Source organism: Lytechinus variegatus, chromosome 9 (assembly GCF_018143015.1).
Source record: "Lytechinus variegatus isolate NC3 chromosome 9, Lvar_3.0, whole genome shotgun sequence".
In the NCBI taxonomy this organism is placed as follows: Eukaryota; Metazoa; Echinodermata; class Echinoidea; order Temnopleuroida; family Toxopneustidae; genus Lytechinus; species Lytechinus variegatus.
In genome coordinates, this window is record NC_054748.1 from 18,556,866 (window position 1) to 18,576,172 (window position 19,307).

The following is a 19,307-nucleotide window of genomic DNA, read 5'->3' on the forward strand; positions in this document are numbered from 1 at the left end:
CATTGCTTTACACTTAGCTGTGATTTACATGAAATGGCTTAGGCTTTATTTTTATTTTTTCATTTTTTGTCAAGCTTAGGAAAAGTGTGGAGAAACAAGTATCACAATGAAAAATGAAATGTAGACCCACTTTAAAGGATAAAAACTTGGTGAAAAAATGCGAGAGATGTCTGATATAAACTTTTGTTCGGATTCAGTTATGTCCTCAGATCCAGCTGGCAGAAAAAGGGTAAAGGTTGTGCTTACTAAGTGGTGAAATTTTTATTGCCAGAGTGAACTTCCCGGCTCCGAAAATATAATCACCATCTTCATAAAAATCCCTCATATTTTTTTAAATGCTGCGTGAACAAATAAACATATGAATACAATATGCAATATTCAACCTGCAAATTCAATAAAGATTTTGTTTTACGTGAAGAAAATTAAGAAATTTACTTTCAATTAAGATTCGATTCTAAATGGTGCTATATCCATGAAAATTGAAGTTGTGAAATATTCTCACAAAATAAGATTAAATTCAATTTCAAATTCCATTCTATTTCCAACAGAACATAAAGTATAATACAAATGTACTTACATGCATTTATTTGTAATAATTAATTCAAATAAATGATAAATTAAAGAAAACGACTATCTGATCGAAGCGCTAGCACTATGAGATAGTTATATAAAAATATAATAATAGTGGATAAACGAATTAAGTGGTAATTTGGAAAAAAGATATACTTTGAGAAAAAAATGATAATCATGCCAATTCATGCAGCTCCTTTTAGAATCACAAACTTTATACTTTTACAAAAGGAAACATTCAAGCACTATATTTATCTCTCTCCAACAGGGGAGGATCCAGAATTTTCCAGGAAGGGGGATTTTTGTACAGAAAAATTGAAAGCCTCCCCCAATTTTTTTTCGCAATTAATGGTGACGTAACTATATCTCAGGAAAAATTTGACGAGCAAAAAAAAAAAAAAAAAAAAATCCTCGATCACTTGCATATGCAGGGGCCGCGGAACAGTAATTCCAGCAGTTATCAAAGTTGGGGCGGGGGACTGACCATGCAAAAATCACAATAATATGGTCATATTTATGTTTTTGTACGTGGTTTTGGAAAAGAGTGGGGGGGGGGCTGAAGCCTTATTAATTATTATTATTATTAATTATTATCATGATTATTATTAGTTATTATTATTATTATCATTATTGTTAGTAGTATTACTATTACTATGATTTATATTGTTAATATTCATTATCATCATCATCATCATCATTCAATTTCAATTTATTGACCATTAAAAAGACTCAAAATATTTACAAAAATAACATGATACAAACAAACTAATTCAAAATATAAGAGGTTACAAGTTACTTGATGGTCACGACCCCTAAGAAGCAAGACTGCTTATCTATAAAGACTTGGCCCTACAAATATAAATATAACATGAATGGTAAAAAAGTTATATAAATAAACAAACATACACACACACACACACACACTTCCACACATCATCACACAATGCAAAAACACATCATCATCACATCATGATGATCATCATCATCAATGATCATCATCATCATCATCATCATCTTCTTCTTCTTCTTCTTCTGTATCCTTCCTCCGCTGTATCGGAGATCCGCAGTTTGATACTGCATTAATGGTAGCGTTACATATTTTGACGTGAGAGTAAGGAAGACCGAGAGAGGTGAATCTTATGCAAGAAATTTAAGACAAGTAGGTTAAGGTCGTTTCTGGAGGAATCATCATCATCATCATCATCATCACTATCCTCACTATCATCACTTTCATCATCATCATCATCATCATCATCATCATCACTTTCATCATCATCATCATCATCATCATCATCATCATCATCACTATCATCACTTTCATCATCATCATCATCATCATCATCATCACACATCATCATCATCATCATAATTATTATTACTAGGATTGTTATGATTATTATTTTAGTTTATTTTTATAAATTTTAAGTATTCGCCCCTCGCCTCGACCCCAATCTTAGCGGTACCGACCCTAAAAATTCTGAAGAAAGCTAAATTAATGTAGGATGGGGGGGGGGGGTCGGGTGTCCGGACACTTTATATTTTTGAAGCCTTCTTTTTTTGTCTTTGATAAGTTTGATTCAGGCGCGTAGCCAGGGGGGGGCGGTGGGGGCGGTCGCCCCCCCAAAACGTCCTCAAAAAGAAAAAAAAAGAAGGGAAAAAAGAGAGGAGAAAAGGAAAAGGGAAGGGAGGAAAGGGAAGAAATCTAGCTTTGTGTTTTTTTCTTTTTATTCTTTATTTTTTTCTCAAAAGAGAAACTCCTTCACTCTTCTTGCTCTAAATTCATATATGAATTTTGCTTCCGCGCTGCGCGCGGTCAAATGACAATATTGAAGTTCTCCATTGTTTCCCCACCTTTTCTCTAACCCTGTTTTTCCACCTCAGCTATGTGCTTCTTGCCAGTTAAAGTTAAAATTGTATACATTAGGGCATGAATTTGAGTAAGGTTATTCCGAAGTAAATATATGAAGTTACCTTTTTTTTCAATTGATCGCGCAACTTCTGGTCTGGTCGGCTCCGAGCGGGTAAAATCTTTATATCAGTTTCTGCCGTCACCTCCATAAAGTCAGCTTCTCCCGCTTTTCAGCTCATTACTATAAACAACCATAATTTGGGGGCAAACAGGTTCCTAATTTTAAAAGAGGAAGGTATGGAATTCGTGTCGTATTAAATAAAAAAGTACAATTTTTTTTAATCAAATTGTATTAAACTTCATGTCATTTCCCTGTATACATTCATCTCCTGTCCTGCGCCCTCAGTTTGAAATTTTGAATGACACTTAAGTTTCTTTATATTCAAAATGAAGTGCTTCAGGATGAGTCAAAAAAATTAATCATCCTTAAAAGAAAATAGTGCGCATAAAGTTGAAACTTCTTGAAACTATCTATCTATATAATAAAGTTTATTATATAGATAGATAGTTTCAAGAAGTTTCAACTTTATCTTGAAACTATCTATCTATATAATAAAGTTTATTATATAGATAGATAGTTTCAAGAAGTTTCAACTTTATGCGCACTATTTTCTTTGTAATGAAGTTCAATAATCTTAGAAAATCAATTAAATTAGAGACGATTGGGTATTACAGATATCTACATTTGATGAAACGTCCGCCCTTTGAAATTTCAGAGTTTCATTGCTCTGCGCGGGGAGGAATATCTTCCTCTACCAATCTTCTCCTCTGTTTTGCGAGTTAAAAATATGCACTGATGCTAAATTGTTTGTAATCAAATCTGATCTTTCCAAAGAAAGTTTCAATATATCTTTGAGAATACCCTTTTCTCGGGACCCTTTTTATGGCAAGAAAAATTGATAAAACACTTTAGCTTCCGCGCTTCGCGCGGAGTTATTATCATTTTAATTTCCTCCATTGTATACCTCTTTTGTTTGTTCACAATCACTTTTGAAAACAAGGTTCAAAATCGCAATATAGTCAACCGAATTGGAGGTACTAGAGACAAGAGAAACGGCTCCTTTTCATTTTAATTTATGAAACACTAAAAGCTTCGCGCTTCGCGCGGGAGGGGGAAACTCCCCCTCCCTGCACCCACCCCCTAGGGAGCGCGCGTTGCGCGCTCTGTAAGTGTTGGCACGCTTCGCGTGCATTTACCGCCCCCTCCAAAATGAAATCCTGGCTACGCGGTTGGTTTGATTACACTAAAAATAGGAATTCAATAGTTGCAATCATCTTTTATTTTGTTCTCTATAATATTTTCTAACATTTTGTACTAAACATTGATGAAACTTTGCTTGTTAATGACTTTCTAAATTGATCGTCCGGACACACAACAACTGCGTATATAACTAAGGTCAATGAACTTTCTTTATTATAGTTGCCCAACTCACTCCCTGAGGGTCCGATTTAAGCCCCAGAAGGAACACAATTGAAACAAAATGACACGACATCAGAGAAATTGCACAGCAGGAACTGTTTATACATATCATGAAAGACAAAAGGACGCTGGTGAGCATATAAATCAAATCATTTTGATATGTAAAATCTGTGTTTGATTGATTGTCTTGACTCTGTGTTTTTGCATGAGAAATGGTGTTGTCCCACTCGTTCATTTCTGTGTACCGGGCGGTATTTGTCCTCGCATCATTCTGAACTAACGTTTTATCGTTAAGACTAGGCCTATTAGATCTAATTCTAATTGACAATTTTCATAATGGTCAGTGACAGATGAGACGAAGAAGAAGATTATCTATTGAATGTCACACTGAAATAGATAAAACTTGAACTGAAGTGGAGTCAGCTGTGTGTGGAGAGCATTTTCATGATTTTCATGAATAAAATATGCAGCAAATTGCACTCGGATATTGCAGTGATTTCCTCTGACATTTTGAGTTTTGTTAGAAGCTGCTAACGCTAGAATCTAGGAACCTTTAATGATTGGCATTTATATAGCGCTTTATCAATCTACGACTGTTCAAAGCGCTTCACAATTATTATTACCCGGTCACTGGATTCATAGCATTCCAAGCAGCCCGCGCCTGTTAGGCGCAAACTTTTAAACCAACCACAATGATGGTTGTTTCCTACCGCCGGTACCCAATTAGCACCTGGGTGGGAGTGGCAAAGTGTGGATTGGCGCCTTGCCAAAGGGCGCTAGGCCATGGTGGGATTCGAACACACGACCCTCTGATTACAAGGCGAGAGTCAGAACCGCTACACCACGGCGCTTTAACTAAGTTTGGCTTTGCAGTTTGCATCTGACTCGACTCTGCTTCTGATACATTTGCTGAGTCGAGTGGGAGAATGAATGAGGGAATGACAAAATTCTTTGTGAAATTCATCCCTTAACTAAAATCCAAACAGAACTGTTCATTTTTTTCTGTTTGTTCTTGTTTGAATTTTGTTATTATTATTAATATTAATTACGGGAGCTGATGATGTCATATCCCCACTTAATCTTTTGTATTTCATTATGAAATTAGGTTTACTAAAAAAATTTCTACCTAAAACTATAATAATTGGATGAACAACTGATTAAGTGCATTAGTTATTTATTGCCTCAACTTATTTCACCCACATGCCACAATTTTTTTTGGCTCGCTTCATCAAAAGCACCAATGTCAACTTCTAGCACTAGTATACCCAGTTGTTGTGTGTCCGGACGATCAATTTTAGAAAGTCATTTGGAAAAATTTACAAGGGAAGTTTTATCAATTTTTAGTACAAAATGTCAGGAAATATTATAGAGAGCAAAATAGAAGATGATTACAACTATTAAATTCGTATTTTTAGTGTAATCCAAAGACAAAAAAAATAAGGATTCAAAAATATAAAGTGTGCGGACACCCGACCCCCATCCTAATATCTAAACAAATAGTACCTACATTGTATCAGCTCATCAACCTTGTCGCAGACACACTGAGAGTATACCAAGGAGATCATTTGGGTGTGGAAACAACCCACTACGAACAACAACACCATAATGGAGACACATCATTTAAACATGTATGAAAAAATGAAACAATTCTGATTTCATATAATAACAGAAGAAAAAGGAAAGTGGTGATATGACATCATCGCCCCCTAATGAATATTCATGATGATGTGCATATATCCATTTAAAAAAAATATGGATAAACTTTTGAATTCAATAGCTTTGCTAATTATTATCTGATTTTGATGAAATTTTCAGCATTTTGCTTTGTGAATTTTACTCTATTTATTCAGATATAAATATTTTCAGTCAGTACCTTCCCTTTAAATTGATGTGAGTTAACTTGTCTGTCATAGCAAATTACAAAGATACATGTATTGCAAACTTCCCAAATGCTGGCATCTTGTGCCTGGTATTAAAAACCTATGAGAAATGTTTTGTCCCGTTGCACTGCTTCTGTTTCTCTTCATATTTGTTTGCCTTTTAAGGCTTTATGTTAAGCTAAAGAGTATTTGCTTAACTCTTCAAGTTAAGCATACTTGCTCTTTAACTCTTAATTATGAATAATTGCCTTTTAAGTGTTAAGAGGATGTGTTTTTAAATCTTTTAAGTAATGAGTACATTTGCTTTTTAAAGGAAATCAAAACCCAAGATGAGAAGCAATCTTATTGGAAAGAGTAAAATAAGAGGAACAATTTAAAACAAGTTTCATCAAAATCGGTTGTGAAATAAGCGATGTTATGGACGCTTAAAAAGTCTTGTACTTTCTATGGGATCCTCAAATTGGCAAACATGCTTTAAAATGGCTGATTTTGTGGACAACTCTCCAATTGTTTTGTACACATATTTTCAGATTTTCCCCATTATTTGAGATATTTCACATTATCTCCTGACCTTGACATATGTGGTGTGAATTATATTTTCCCATGACATATGTTGTGCTCAGAAGGAGGCAAGATGCAATTTGAAAGATAACAAAGAAAATCTGAATATTTGTGTACAAAACAAATGGAGAGTTGTCCACAAAATTAGCCATTTTGAAGCATGATTGCCAATTCAAGATCCCTAAAGAAAGTACAACAAGACTTTTCAAACTTATAACTTGCTTATTCTATGTCCGATTTTCATGAAACTTGTTTTAAATTGTTCCTCTCATTTTACTCTTTCCAATAAGTTTGCTTCTCTTCTTAGGTTTTGGTTTTCTTTAACTATTATGATAAGAGTACTTGCTTTTTCAAGGGGAATCCAGCCTTGGCCACAAAATGTTGTGTTGGGAAGGAGAATAAACAGAATAGTGAAAGTTTGAAAGAAATCGGACAAGCAATAAGAAAGTTATAGCTGCTTTAAAATTGAGATCACTAATAGTATGTAGATTTCAAATTGGCAACAGGGTAAGTAAATTATGACAAGGGGCAAGGACAACTTTCCCATAGGCCATGTACTTTATTATCAGAGATTTGTTGTTTTCTCCTAAGTACCAATTTCCCTGGGGCAGTAATCTAAATATAATCCAGGTAGTATATTGTTTTATGTCCTCATGAACGAAAAATATAATTTGAAATAAAACTTTTGGGAAAAATGACATTTTAGCCATAATATGTATTGGAGTACATGGAAGAGTAGTCCTTGCCTTAAGTCACTATGCCATCCCATATGCGGCCAATTTGAAGTCTCCATGAATATACTTTTATATAGTGATTACCAATATTTACAACTTTTAAAAATTCATAACTTTCTTGTTGTTTGTCCAATATTTTTCAAACTTTCACCTATCAACCTGTCTGATTTTTCTTTTTCTTATGAAAACAAGTTTTTATTTGGGTTGGATTCCCCTTTAATTCGCTTGCATTTTTTCTTTTTAAGAAAGGAATACTTGGTTTTAACTTATTTTTAAACTCAACTTATAGAGCACTTTATTTCCTTCTTCCAAATATAGCTGCATCGGGTTATGGCACCAATAAAGCTCGTCTTGGGAAAGACTCCGAGAAAGATTTTGATTGCTGTTGTCTTACCTTACAACCGTGCAAGAACCCTGTCATTACGTAAGGAAAAAAAATGTACTTTATTAATGCTTGCACTTTATTTCATTGTACTTCCCTTTGTTTTTTATTCAAATAAAGGTTAAAAAGTCAATTCTCTCTCTAAAACAATGTCACTTTACCCAATTTCATCTCGCATTTGATATCTGTGATGAATTGGATTCTTTTTGCTGTATTTTAGTTACATTTTTTCTTAAACAACCAGGGACTTTTTTTCACTCTCTTACTTACACTTTGTTGAGGAAAATTGCATCAGTTTGATAAGAGTCCATTCTCATTAGAAAAAAATTAGTGCATATTGTTAAAAGTCGGTTAGAGCTTTGCTTTGTTAGTGTAGTCTTCAGAGTTAGTTTCATACAAGACTAAGAACATTTGCAACTTTGCCTTGATGGTAAATACCACATGTGGTAACATGGCTCAACATTCAATGAAAATCAAGGTTTCCATGGTAGTTACATTGTTACAATGATGGAAAAGTTACGATGATTAAAAGTCCTTTATGAAACAAGCTCATATTTTCATATTTTCAATTTCCAGGAAAGATGGCTACTTGTATGACAAGGAAGCCATCTTGGAGTATATTCTCTTGAAGAAAAAAGAAATCAAACTTCAGATGAGTGAATATGAGAAACAAATCAAGAAACAAGAGGTGAGCAATTCTGCAGAGTTTGATCGATAATTTGGAAAAAATAATTATTTAATAGAAGTATAAAAACATAATCAGTGAAAGTAATTGAATATATATCAAGAGAATTACAACCATTCATGATAACAAAAATGTAAATTTTATAAATTATTATTCTTGAAATATGACATTATCAGTGCATATAATAACAAATATATCAAGAAAATCATGAGCATACATACTAATGAATATATTTACAGTACATGAAGAGTATCGACGGAAAATACTAAAAAAGTCTTAAGTCCATTTACAAAAATGTGCAGAAAGCAAACCTTTCTTTTTAGTGATTCCGTATTCCATATTATTGAAACTCATTAAAGTGAGGTTTAAAGCTAGCAAAATCAGGGATCTAATTTTGAAATTTGCAGAGAAAAATTAAAGTATTTCAACGATAGAAAATTAATGAAATATAAGGACTGTGTTATTTTCATGTGATTACAACAGAAACACTCAATATTAATAGCTTTATCTAATCCAATTTCATTTTATTTTTTTCTCGAGTATTGATCTATATTTTGTTAACCTTCATTTGATCACCTCAATACAAATTTAATTGTGTTGATATCTTCTCAACTGTATGTATAATTTATCCTCTTATTCCAACACCTTTCACTTAGAAACTGGATGAAGATGGAAAGAAATCACAACAATTGAAGAGAGTCCAAGACTTTGTTGAATCAGGTAAGTTAACATATAAAGGACTAACATCAAGAAGATTTACAGTTCACCATGTGTAATATGAAGAAGGGAAAGGGCAGAAAAATTGAAATGGAAAGATGAGAAAGGATGTAAAGAGGAAATTAGAGGTATTCTTTTCTCGAAAGTGAGTGAAGTCCTGAAAAGGACTGTAAACCAGGTGAGATTAGCTGAATATGTCTTGAGAATGGTTGGATCAATTAAAACTCATTGTAAGACATGGCCTGGATTCGTCTTTTATAACAATAAAAAAAAATTACAAAGATTTCTTCTTTATTACACAGAGAGCAGTATCATTGGTGGAGCCTCTTCTGCGAAGCGAGCAAGGATGGGCGAGGCTTCGACATCGAACGGTACCAAGTCGGTTTCTAACATGATCGATGGCAGAAATAAAGAATTGCCGAGCTTCTGGATCCCTGAACACACTCCGGATGCAAAACCAACCCTCGTCAAAAAACCTGTGAGTAAAAAAATCACGAAGACCCTGTTCCATTAAACTTTGTGATTGATTGTCGGGCAGATTTTTACCATTGATTGCATTGTAGAAATCAACCCCACAATCAATTGCTAAGCTTTATGTAACGTGGCTCAGTTTCATGTTTTTCTATAATGCAAATTCTGTGTTCTTTTGGTGCTCTAACATCAAAGTATATATTACATGAGACCCAGGAAGGATTTAATGAAACAGGGCCCTGTCTTACAAGAGTTGCAATTGATCCGATCAATCACAACTATGGAAAGCCAGCAACGTCAACATCTATTATTCATGTTCAAAATATTTTCTAACTGTGATGCATATTCATGCATTTACTGTTTTTTTTCTTGCAAATTCACTGTGCTTCTCTTTGTTTACAAAGGACATTGTGCAACTATCCTGTAGAAAAAATTATACCATTGATGGATTTCCATAGAGTTACGTTTGATTGGATCAATCGTAACTCTTTGTAAGACAGGTGTGTGTGTATTTGAGTTTTGTCAGACGTGTATCAATCAGATATGATTATTTACGACTGGGACCGACCTTCAACGTCACCATCCGAAAGACGTGACCAGGGGTCGAACCTCGAACCTCTGCATCAATTTGTAACTTCCCCACGTAGCTTGGATTACAGGCACATGTGCCGTAACGCCCAGTTGTGACATGATCAATGTAAGACAGGACCCAGATATTCATTTATTTATAAGGACTATTGTTATAAGCTATTGTAAATCCTTGCATCTGATTGGCTGAAAGCAAGTAATTGAGTGAAAATCACTGACAAAAATTTTTCATGTAATGCTTCCCAGTATTTGTTTTGATGTTAGATTTAGTATTTAGATATGATCATGTCTTGGATTGATGGATCAAAACTTAAAATAGCACTTAATCCTTGTATGGTTTTTGCTGTAGTTATATTATTCATTATTGTGCTTTATTTTTTATAATGCTTTATAATGCCAAGCACGTGAAAGCTGCTTGAGCTACAGCCAGGGTAATAATATCCAAGTCCTTTGGAAGCCCATAGAGACGTTATTCATAATGTGTTATGCACTATACAAGAACTGACTATTATTATTATATTTATACTTCCTTTTTTTCTTTCTTCCTTCTCTCATTCATCTTAGACACAAAATTAAGTTATGATGTATATTACTTTACCTTTGCCCGAGATTCTGGAAGAATGCTGATGATCCCAGCAATCGTGCCTCCAGTTTAAGTCCTTCATCCTTCTCGTTAGTTAGGTATCTTCATAGCAGTCCAGCTCGGAAATCTACACCGTCCTCAACAAATTGTTTGTAAATTGTTTACAGATTGTTTGTAAATTTACCCCTTCAGCTTGTTCTGTTGATCAATCTTAAATAATGAAATAGATATATATTTCTGTAACATTCTTTTTGCAGGACAAGACAATCTACTGTCCGATGAGCAAGAATCCTCTTTCTCTGAAATCACTCATTCCTGTCAACTTCACACTAGTAGACGAGAAGGACAAGACACCACTCGTTGCTAAGAGAGAGAGATTTAAGTGTGCAGTCACCCATGATGTTCTCTCAAACTCAACGCCGTGTGCTGTTCTTAAACCAAGGTACATCTTTCATCCCCTCCTCTTTCATTTTCTCATATGTTTACTGATTTTTCTTTTTTATCTTGTTCTGATCTTCTCCTTATACTTCTTTCCTCTCTTATCTCCTTTTCCAATTTTTTTTATTCATCTTCTTTCCCCACTCCCCTAATTATTTATTTCTGAATTTGTTGCATCTTCACATCTGTCTGATGAATAATTGCTATAATTAGAACATAATTTCTTGTATATTTGCAAAAGTAGAATTTTTCTCCTCCCTTTGTTTTTATTATCTCAGTGGTAAGGTAGTCACAATGGAATGTATCAAGAAATTTGTTCTTTTTCTTCTTCTTCCTCTTTTGCTTCATCAATCTCCTTTTGTTATTGTTCTTTTCCCTCCTCTTGCCATTTCTTTTCTTCTTTGTCTTTCTCTCTTCCTTATTCTTCTTTTTGATTAATTTTCATTTCTTCTTTTATATCAATTGCTGTTTTCAGTACATCTCTTGTTTATTTACAAAAGTGAATTATCTTATTTCTCCTCTCTTTGTTTTATTATCTCAGTGGTAAGGTAGTCACAATGGAATGTATCAAGAAACTTGTTCTTCTCCTTCCTCTTTCTCTTCCTCAATCTTCTACTATTCTTCCTCCTTTTTTATTGTTCTTTTTCCTCCTCTTGCCATTTCTCTTCTTCTTTGTCTTCCTCTCTTCCTTATTCTTCTTTTTGATCATTTTTTTTCTTCTTTTAAATCAACTTGCTGTATGATTGCTGTTTTCAGTACATCTCTCGTTAACAATAGTGTATGATCTTTTTCTCCTCTCTTTTTGTTTTTTCATTCCAGTGTTAAGGTAATCACAATGTAATGTATCAAGAAATTTGTTTTTGTTCTTTTATTTTCTTCTCTTCTTCGATATTCTCCTCTTCTTCTTCCTCTTGCGATTTCTCATCTTTTTCCTCTCTTTTTAGCTCATCCGGCCCGAAGGGCAAGATGAGCTTATGCCGTGACGTGGCGTCCGTCGTCTGTCGTCCGTCCACAATTTCAAAATGCTACTACTTCACCATTTCAAGTCCGATTTCAATTCTGTTTGCTTTATATGATAGCACTAGGTGGGGCATTCAAAACTTCTACACAGAATTTTGAAATGCATTAAATATGCTAATTTATGCGCATTTTTCAAAATTTACAAAAAATGCTATTCTTTATTTGTTGACCGATTTTGATTTTTTTGCTTCCATCTGGTAGAGCTTCATAAGGTTCACCAATCTTCTACACAGAATTTTGAAATTTTGACCAGAACAATTTTTATGCTAATTTATGCGAAATTTATGCATTTTTTAAAAATTCACATAAAAGGCTTCTTCTTTATTTGTTGACCGATTTTGAATTTTTTGCTTCCATCTGGTAGAGCTTCATGAGGTTCACCAATCTTCTACACAGAATTTTGAAATTTTGACCAGAACAATTTTTGTCTCACCTGCGAAGCAAAGTGAGACTATAGGCGCCGCTTTTCCGACGGCGGCGGCGGCGGCATCAACATCAAATCTTAACCTGAGGTTAAGTTTTTGAAATGACATCATAACTTAGAAAGTATATGGACCTAGTTCATGAAACTTGGCCATAAAGTTAATCAAGTATTACTGAACATCCTATTAGAGTTTCATGTCACATGACCAAGGTCAAAGGTCATTTAGGGTCAATGAACTTAGACCATGTTGGAGGAATCAACATCGAAATCTTAACCTGAGGTTAAGTTTTTGAAATGTCATCATAACTTAGAAAATATATGGACCTAGTTCATGAAACTTGGACATAAGGTTAATCAAGTATCACTGAACATCCTGCATGAGTTTCACGTCACATGACCAAGGTCAAAGGTCATTTAGGGTCAATGAACTTTGGCCGAATTGGGGATATCTGTTGAATTCCCATCATAACTTTGAAAGTTTATGGATCTGATTCATGAAACTTGGACATAATAGTAATCAAGCATCACTGAACATCCTGTTCGAGTTTCAGGTCACATGATCAAGGTCAAAGGTCATGTAAGGTCAATGAACTTTGGCCATGTTGGGTTTTTTTTTGAATAACCATCATATCTCTGTAAGTTTATTGGTCTAGTTCATAAAAAGTGGACATCAGAGTAACCATGTATCACTGAACATCTTGTGCGAGTTAGAGTAGTATTCAAAGTCAGCACTGCTGCTACATTTAACCGCGTGATGCAGGTGAGTTGTGCAAGTTTCAGGTCTCTTGATTAAGGTCAAAGGTCATTTAGGGTCAATGAACTTTGGCCGAATCGGGGGTATCTGTTGAATTACCATCATAACTTTGAAAGTTTATTGGTCTAGTTCATTACACTTGGACATTAGAGTAATCAAGTATCACTGAACATCCTGTGCACGTTTCAGGTCACATGACCAAGGTCAAAGGTCAATGAACTTTGGCCGAATTGGGTGTATCTGTTGAATTACCATCATAACTTTGAAAGTTTATGGATCTGATTCATGAAACTTGTACATAAGAGTAATCAAGTATCACTGAACATCCTGTTTGAGTTTCAGGTCACATGATCAAGGTCAAAGGTCATGTAAGGTCAATGAACTTTGGCCATGTTGGGGTTTTTTGTTGAATAACCATCATATCTCTGTAAGTTTATTGGTCTAGTTCATAAAAAGTGGACATAAGAGTAACCATGTATCACTGAACATCTTGTGCGAGTTAGAGTAGTATTCAAAGTCAGCGCTGCTGCTACATAAACCGCGTGATGCAGGTGAGACGGCCAGAGGCATTCCACTTGTTATGCTAATTTATGCATATTTTTTAAATTCACATAAAATGCTTCTTCTTTATTTGTTGACCGATTTTGAATTTTTTGTTTCCATCTGGTAGAGCTTCATGAGGTTCACCAATCTTCTACACATAATTTTTATGCGAAATTAATTTATGCATATTTTTTAAAATTCACATAAAATGCTTCTTCTTTTTTATTTGTTGACCGATTTTGATTTTTTTTCTTCTATCCGGTAGAACTTCATGAGGCCCAACAAACTTCTACACAGAATTTTGAAAATTTTCAGTAGAAAATTATTAATGCTCATTTATGCGAAATGTATTCATGAATCACAGAAAATTCATCTTTTTTTTTATTTGTTGACAGATTTTGATTTTTTTTCTTCCATCTGGTAGAGCTGCATGAGGTTCTCCAAACTTGTACACAAAATTGTGAAATTTTGTCTGGAAAATTGTTTATTCTAATTCATGCAAAATTTATTCATAATCACAAAAAATGTTTTTTCTTCTTCATTTGTTGATCAATTTCAGTTTTGTTTGCTTTATATGATAGCTCGAGGTGGAGATACAAAATTTAAACATAGAATTTTGAAACTCATTGAATCTGCTATTCATATATTTTCAAAACTCACAAAAATTGCTTACTTATTTGTTGATTGATTTTGGTTATTTTGTTCCATCTGAGAGCTACATTAGGTTCACCAAGGTTCTACACAGAGTTAAGAAACTTTGACTAGATAATAATTAATACTCAATTCATATGAAATTTATTCATAGATCACAAAAAATGCTTCTATGTCATGTCTTCATCAATTTCAATTCTATATCCTTAATTTATGTCACCAATATAATTCACTACAGTGTCAACTGGGCTGAAATTAAAATTGTGTTGCGAGATACCGGATGAGCTCCACATCATTGATGTGCTAGTTCTTCCTTATTCTGCTTTTTGGGTATATTTTCTCATTGTTTTGATCTGGTTGTTGTATGATTGCCATAATGATCATCACATCATCTCTTGTTTACAAATTACAAAAGTATGTCATTCTCCTCTCTTTGTTTTTCATTTTCTTGGTGGTAATGAGGAAATCTCTTGATTATTTACAAAAGTGATCTTGTTTCTCCTCACTATGTTTTAATTTACAGTGGTAAGGTAGTCACAATGGAATGCATCAAGAAGCTCATCAAGAAAGACATGATTGATCCTTTTACCGAAGACAAGCTTGAAGAAACAGACATCATTGAATTCAAAAGGGTAATTCTTATTGTAGCTCACTGATCTGGGCCCCGTCTTACATAGAGTTACAATTGATCCAATAAATCACAACTATGGAAAGCCAGCAACATATTTTCTAGATATAATGTAAACCCATACATTTATCGCTTTGTTTAAAATTCAGGATACTTTTCTTTCCTGACAAAGGACATTGTTAAAATTTCCTGGAGAAAAAATTATGACATTGCTGGATTTCCATATAGTTTAGGTTGATCAGATCAATCATAACTCTGTATAAGACGGGATGATTCACAAAGCTGTTCATATAAGTTCCAAGCAATTTACAAACGACTGGTGATCCTTTCTTGTGGTAAATGATATACACAACATTTCCATTGATGTTGATTTATCGCCTAAGAAAGGATCACCAGTCATAAAGCCGCTCTCAACTTTTGAAACAGCTTTTTGAAACACCCTCCTGTAGAGTGACAATGCTAAAGCATCTTGTAATAAAGCAATCAAGTCATTTCTTTGTAGTTCCAAAAATCAAATCTTTAATGTGCTCATTAGGCCTTTTTAACAGTAGATTTTTATCAAATTGTACATGGATATCTCAAATTGACATGATATGATTCTTTTGAAATAAAAAAGGGTGCCATTTCCTCATAGAAAGATAGATAGCCTGAAGAATGTGCTCGAAACATACCGTAATCCTGAATCATCCAATGAAGTTAGATCAATCACTGAAACTTTTGATATTACATGTACAGTCTTTTTTTATACCTGCCTATAATGGTTATGTATTCTTACTCTCTTGAGGGGGAAATTTGACTGATGATCCTGTTCGAACATCCACCAGTTTATCGTGCCCATTTAGTTTCTGCCTCTCTATTTCTTTCTGCGTGTATGACTCGTATGTGTTTATGCCTATGCAATCGCCTCATAATTGGGGGCAAAATTTTGCCACTCAAGTTTCACACCAGGGAAGATTCGAATGGCTGCTAGTCTTATGCAGATGGTGCTAAGAGACTTAAGATATGGCAATGCCCTTTTACATGGAAGTATCTTTATAAGATGTGATATGAATGCCATATTTTGTGTGTAGTCCCATTTTAACCATATTTTTTTTTTTTTTTTCTTATTTTTACCAGGGAGGAACAGGTTATGCCAGCACTGGGGCCAAGGCAGCAGAGAAGGCTAGGCCTGTCATGATGGCCTCATAGTCCAGACTCTATACTCCAATTCCTAGTCCTACTTATCTCTCTGCGGTAGTCCTGTTCAGACCTTTATCTATCCAGATTTAAACTTGGATCCTTGTCCAGCTTGTCATCTAGAGGAAAATCCACTAATCGGATTCTAAGCAGGACCTTAATTTAAACCATGGACCTGTCATGATGGCCTCATAGTCCAGACTTTATACTTCAGTTCCTAGTCCTGCTCATCTCTCTGTGGTAGTCCTGTTCAGACCTTGATCTATCCAGAGCTAAAATTGGATCCTTGTCCAGGTTGTCATTTAGAGTCTATCCACTAATAGGATTTTAAGCAGGACCTTAATTTAAACCATGGACCTGTCATGATGGCCTCATAGTCCAGACTTTATACTTCAGTTCCTAGTCCTGCTCATCTCTCTGTGGTAGTCCTGTTCAGACCTTGATCTATCCAGAGCTAAACTTGGATCCTTGTCCAGGTTGTCATTTAGAGTCTATCCACTAATAGGATTTTAAGCAAGACCTTAATTCAAACCATGGACCTGTCATGATGGCATCATAGTCCAGCCTTTATACTCTGATTCCTAGTCCAGCTCATCTCTCTGCTGTATGCCTATTCAGACCTTGATCTATCTAGATCTAAACTTGGATCCTTGTCCAGCTTGTCATCTAGAGTCTAATCCACTAATAGGATTCTAAAGAAGACCTTAATTTAAACCATGAACCTGTCATGTTGGCCTCATAGCCCAGACTTTATACTTCAGTTCCTAGTCCAGCTCATCACTCTGCAGTATGCTTTGAGTCCTTGTCAGACCATGATCTTACACCCAGGTCTGACCTTGGATCCAAGTCAAGATTTTCCTCCTGAATCTACGCCACTTGTCTGGATTCTAAACCAGATCTTGTTTTTAAACTGTAGACCTGTCATGAATTGCATCAGAGCCCAGACTCTATACTCTGGTTCCTAGTCCTGCTTATCACTTAGGTGTATAGTAGTCATAGTCAGAGCATGGTCTAAAATCCACATCTACGCCTGGGCTCTTGTTTCATCACCGACCTCTCCCAGACTTGACTTGACATCCTTGTCTGGATTTTCAAGGCCACCACACACCTTACAATTGCTCTGCAACCAGATGTAGGATTATAATCATAATTTAATGATAACGTCGAGACATTTAATATCCTAGTATGTAAAGTTCTAAATCACTGTACGAATAAATATGTTCAAATCTGTGACTATCCTGTCATCCTTGTTAAATAAAGGCAAATTTAATATGTAGTCATAATGATGACATAGCAATCATACGATTGACTAAGATTTGAATCTAAGTTTGCCTTTACTCCAAAAATAAAGGCTTGCAATCATCCAAAATTATCATATTAGTATTCTTTCAGTTAATTTGAACCTCAAATAGATACAATATCATTCACATTTTCAGAAAATGAGCAAAATGCGATTTGTTCCAAAATCGAATTTTGAACCAGTCATAAGGTGTGCGATGGCGTCAAGACAGACATGGCTTTAAATCATAAACATGTCATGGTCAGAACAGCGCCCCCAATAATATTGTTTTTAATTTTCCTTCATTTTATTGATTTTAAGATGAAATGTTTTTTCAGAATTTGATTTTAATCAAGCTCTTATTAGTAAATCAGATTTAAACGGCTTGGTATGTGAAATGTCGTTGCAATTTATTGATATTATTAGGAGGTGTCCTGTGTAGAGGTTTGGACTCTCATCTCCTAAAGAGAGGGTTGTTCGTTCAAATCTTACTCCAAGCATTGATTTCCTTTGGCAAGAAATTTACCTGTATCCATATTGTGCTGCACTAAACTCTGGTCAGATAAAAGGAACCTTGGAGGAATTCATTCCTTGACACCCGGTGGGTGTTTCTTAAAGCTGTTCGTAAGAGCGACTTTAAGAACGATCCTTTCTTGTGGTAAATGGTATGTTCATTGGCGATGGTTTTGCGCGTAAGAAAGGTTCACAGTCGGTCTTAAAGCTGCTCTTAACTTACGAACAACTTTATGAAATGGCCCCCCGCAGTGTGTAACAGCAGTTCTGCTACTAAACATAGGGTAATTATGCTACATTTATTGTATAGTGCTTAGAGACATGATAAAGTTTGTATTCATATGCCTAAAAAAATTCCCTTTTTTTTTACAAAATGAGTCGTGTCCCTTTTCATAAACTTGATTCCAAAAGCTTTGTAAGACAAGAAAGGTCCATTTATACAGCACAATTGCTTTATGCATACGCTCTACTGTGCTTGATACTTGGTATCACATTATTACCCTGGATGTATCTGAGCCCCCATATTGATGCTAAAGCATTCAAGTAATAAATCCTACCAGTTCACCTCTCCTGGGTTGAGTGCGGCACAATGTGGATCAATTTTTCTTGCTGAAGGAAAATATGTTTACTTTAGGGACTGAGAGGTGACAACTGCTTATTACTTGAAGGTGGGGTGGGTTGAGTTAAAAAATCATGATTGTCATTTGATCTGAATTAAAAGAAAAATGCTTAACCCTATAGAGCCCTGGCTATTTTGAAATATCTCAGCAAGGCAAGGGAGGGAATATTTTTGGTTATCATTTGATTACGGTAGTTTTGATAAGTTATACAGTGTATATGAAAAGCTTAAGATCAGCTCTATTTATCATAGCTAAATCTAAAAAAAAATTGTTGACTTAATGGTTTAAGGTTGGCTGTCACATGATTAGATGTACATGTAGACTACCACTGAGCAATCATTTTATTTTATATTTTACAAAGACTGCAATTTGAAGAACTATTTGAAGAAACTTGATTTTGATTACAATTTTTGTCCCATTATTTAGATATCTTTGATTAATGATAAATAATGTTTCAATCAATTTTACAAACTGAATACCCTGTATAAAATGTTGATATTTTGTAAGTTAATTGTAAATAAAATTATGTGTATGAAATGTACATCTTTTCAGAAGAAAATTCTAAAGGTGATGATGAATATGATGTTAATGATGAAGGTAATGGTGATGATCATGACGATGGTAATGATTTTGATTGTTAAAGGGGAATCCAACCCAAATAAAAACTTGTATTTATAAGGAAAAGAAAAATCAGACAAGTTGATAACTTAAAGTTTGAACAATATTGGACAAGCAACAAGAAAGTTAAGAATTTTTAAAAG

The 19,307-nt window shown here is 34.6% G+C and overlaps 1 protein-coding gene across 1 annotated transcript; it reads left to right on the top strand.

Annotated features, from left to right (window-relative positions):
- Positions 1–3,880: 3,880 nt before the first annotated feature.
- LOC121421137 (nitric oxide synthase-interacting protein-like) lies at positions 3,881–19,087 on the top strand. The gene is made up of 8 exons (XM_041615793.1): positions 3,881–4,030; positions 7,393–7,498; positions 8,033–8,144; positions 8,798–8,861; positions 9,161–9,336; positions 10,758–10,942; positions 14,854–14,962; positions 16,075–19,087. Exons 1-8 carry the CDS (start codon positions 3,961–3,963, stop codon positions 16,144–16,146), a joined length of 894 nt encoding a protein of 297 aa, XP_041471727.1. The 5' UTR covers positions 3,881–3,960; the 3' UTR covers positions 16,147–19,087.
- The last annotated feature ends 220 nt before the right edge of the window (positions 19,088–19,307 follow it).

Excerpts from the sequence above, each read along its gene's own strand:
- LOC121421137 (XM_041615793.1), top strand. The coding sequence starts at position 3,961 with ATGACACGACATCAGAGAAATTGCACAGCAGGAACTGTTTATACATAT. Across the intron at positions 10,943-14,853 it reads TGTGCTGTTCTTAAACCAAG|TGGTAAGGTAGTCACAATGG; the intron begins GTACATCTTTCA and ends TTTAATTTACAG. Across the intron at positions 14,963-16,074 it reads ACATCATTGAATTCAAAAGG|GGAGGAACAGGTTATGCCAG; the intron begins GTAATTCTTATT and ends TATTTTTACCAG.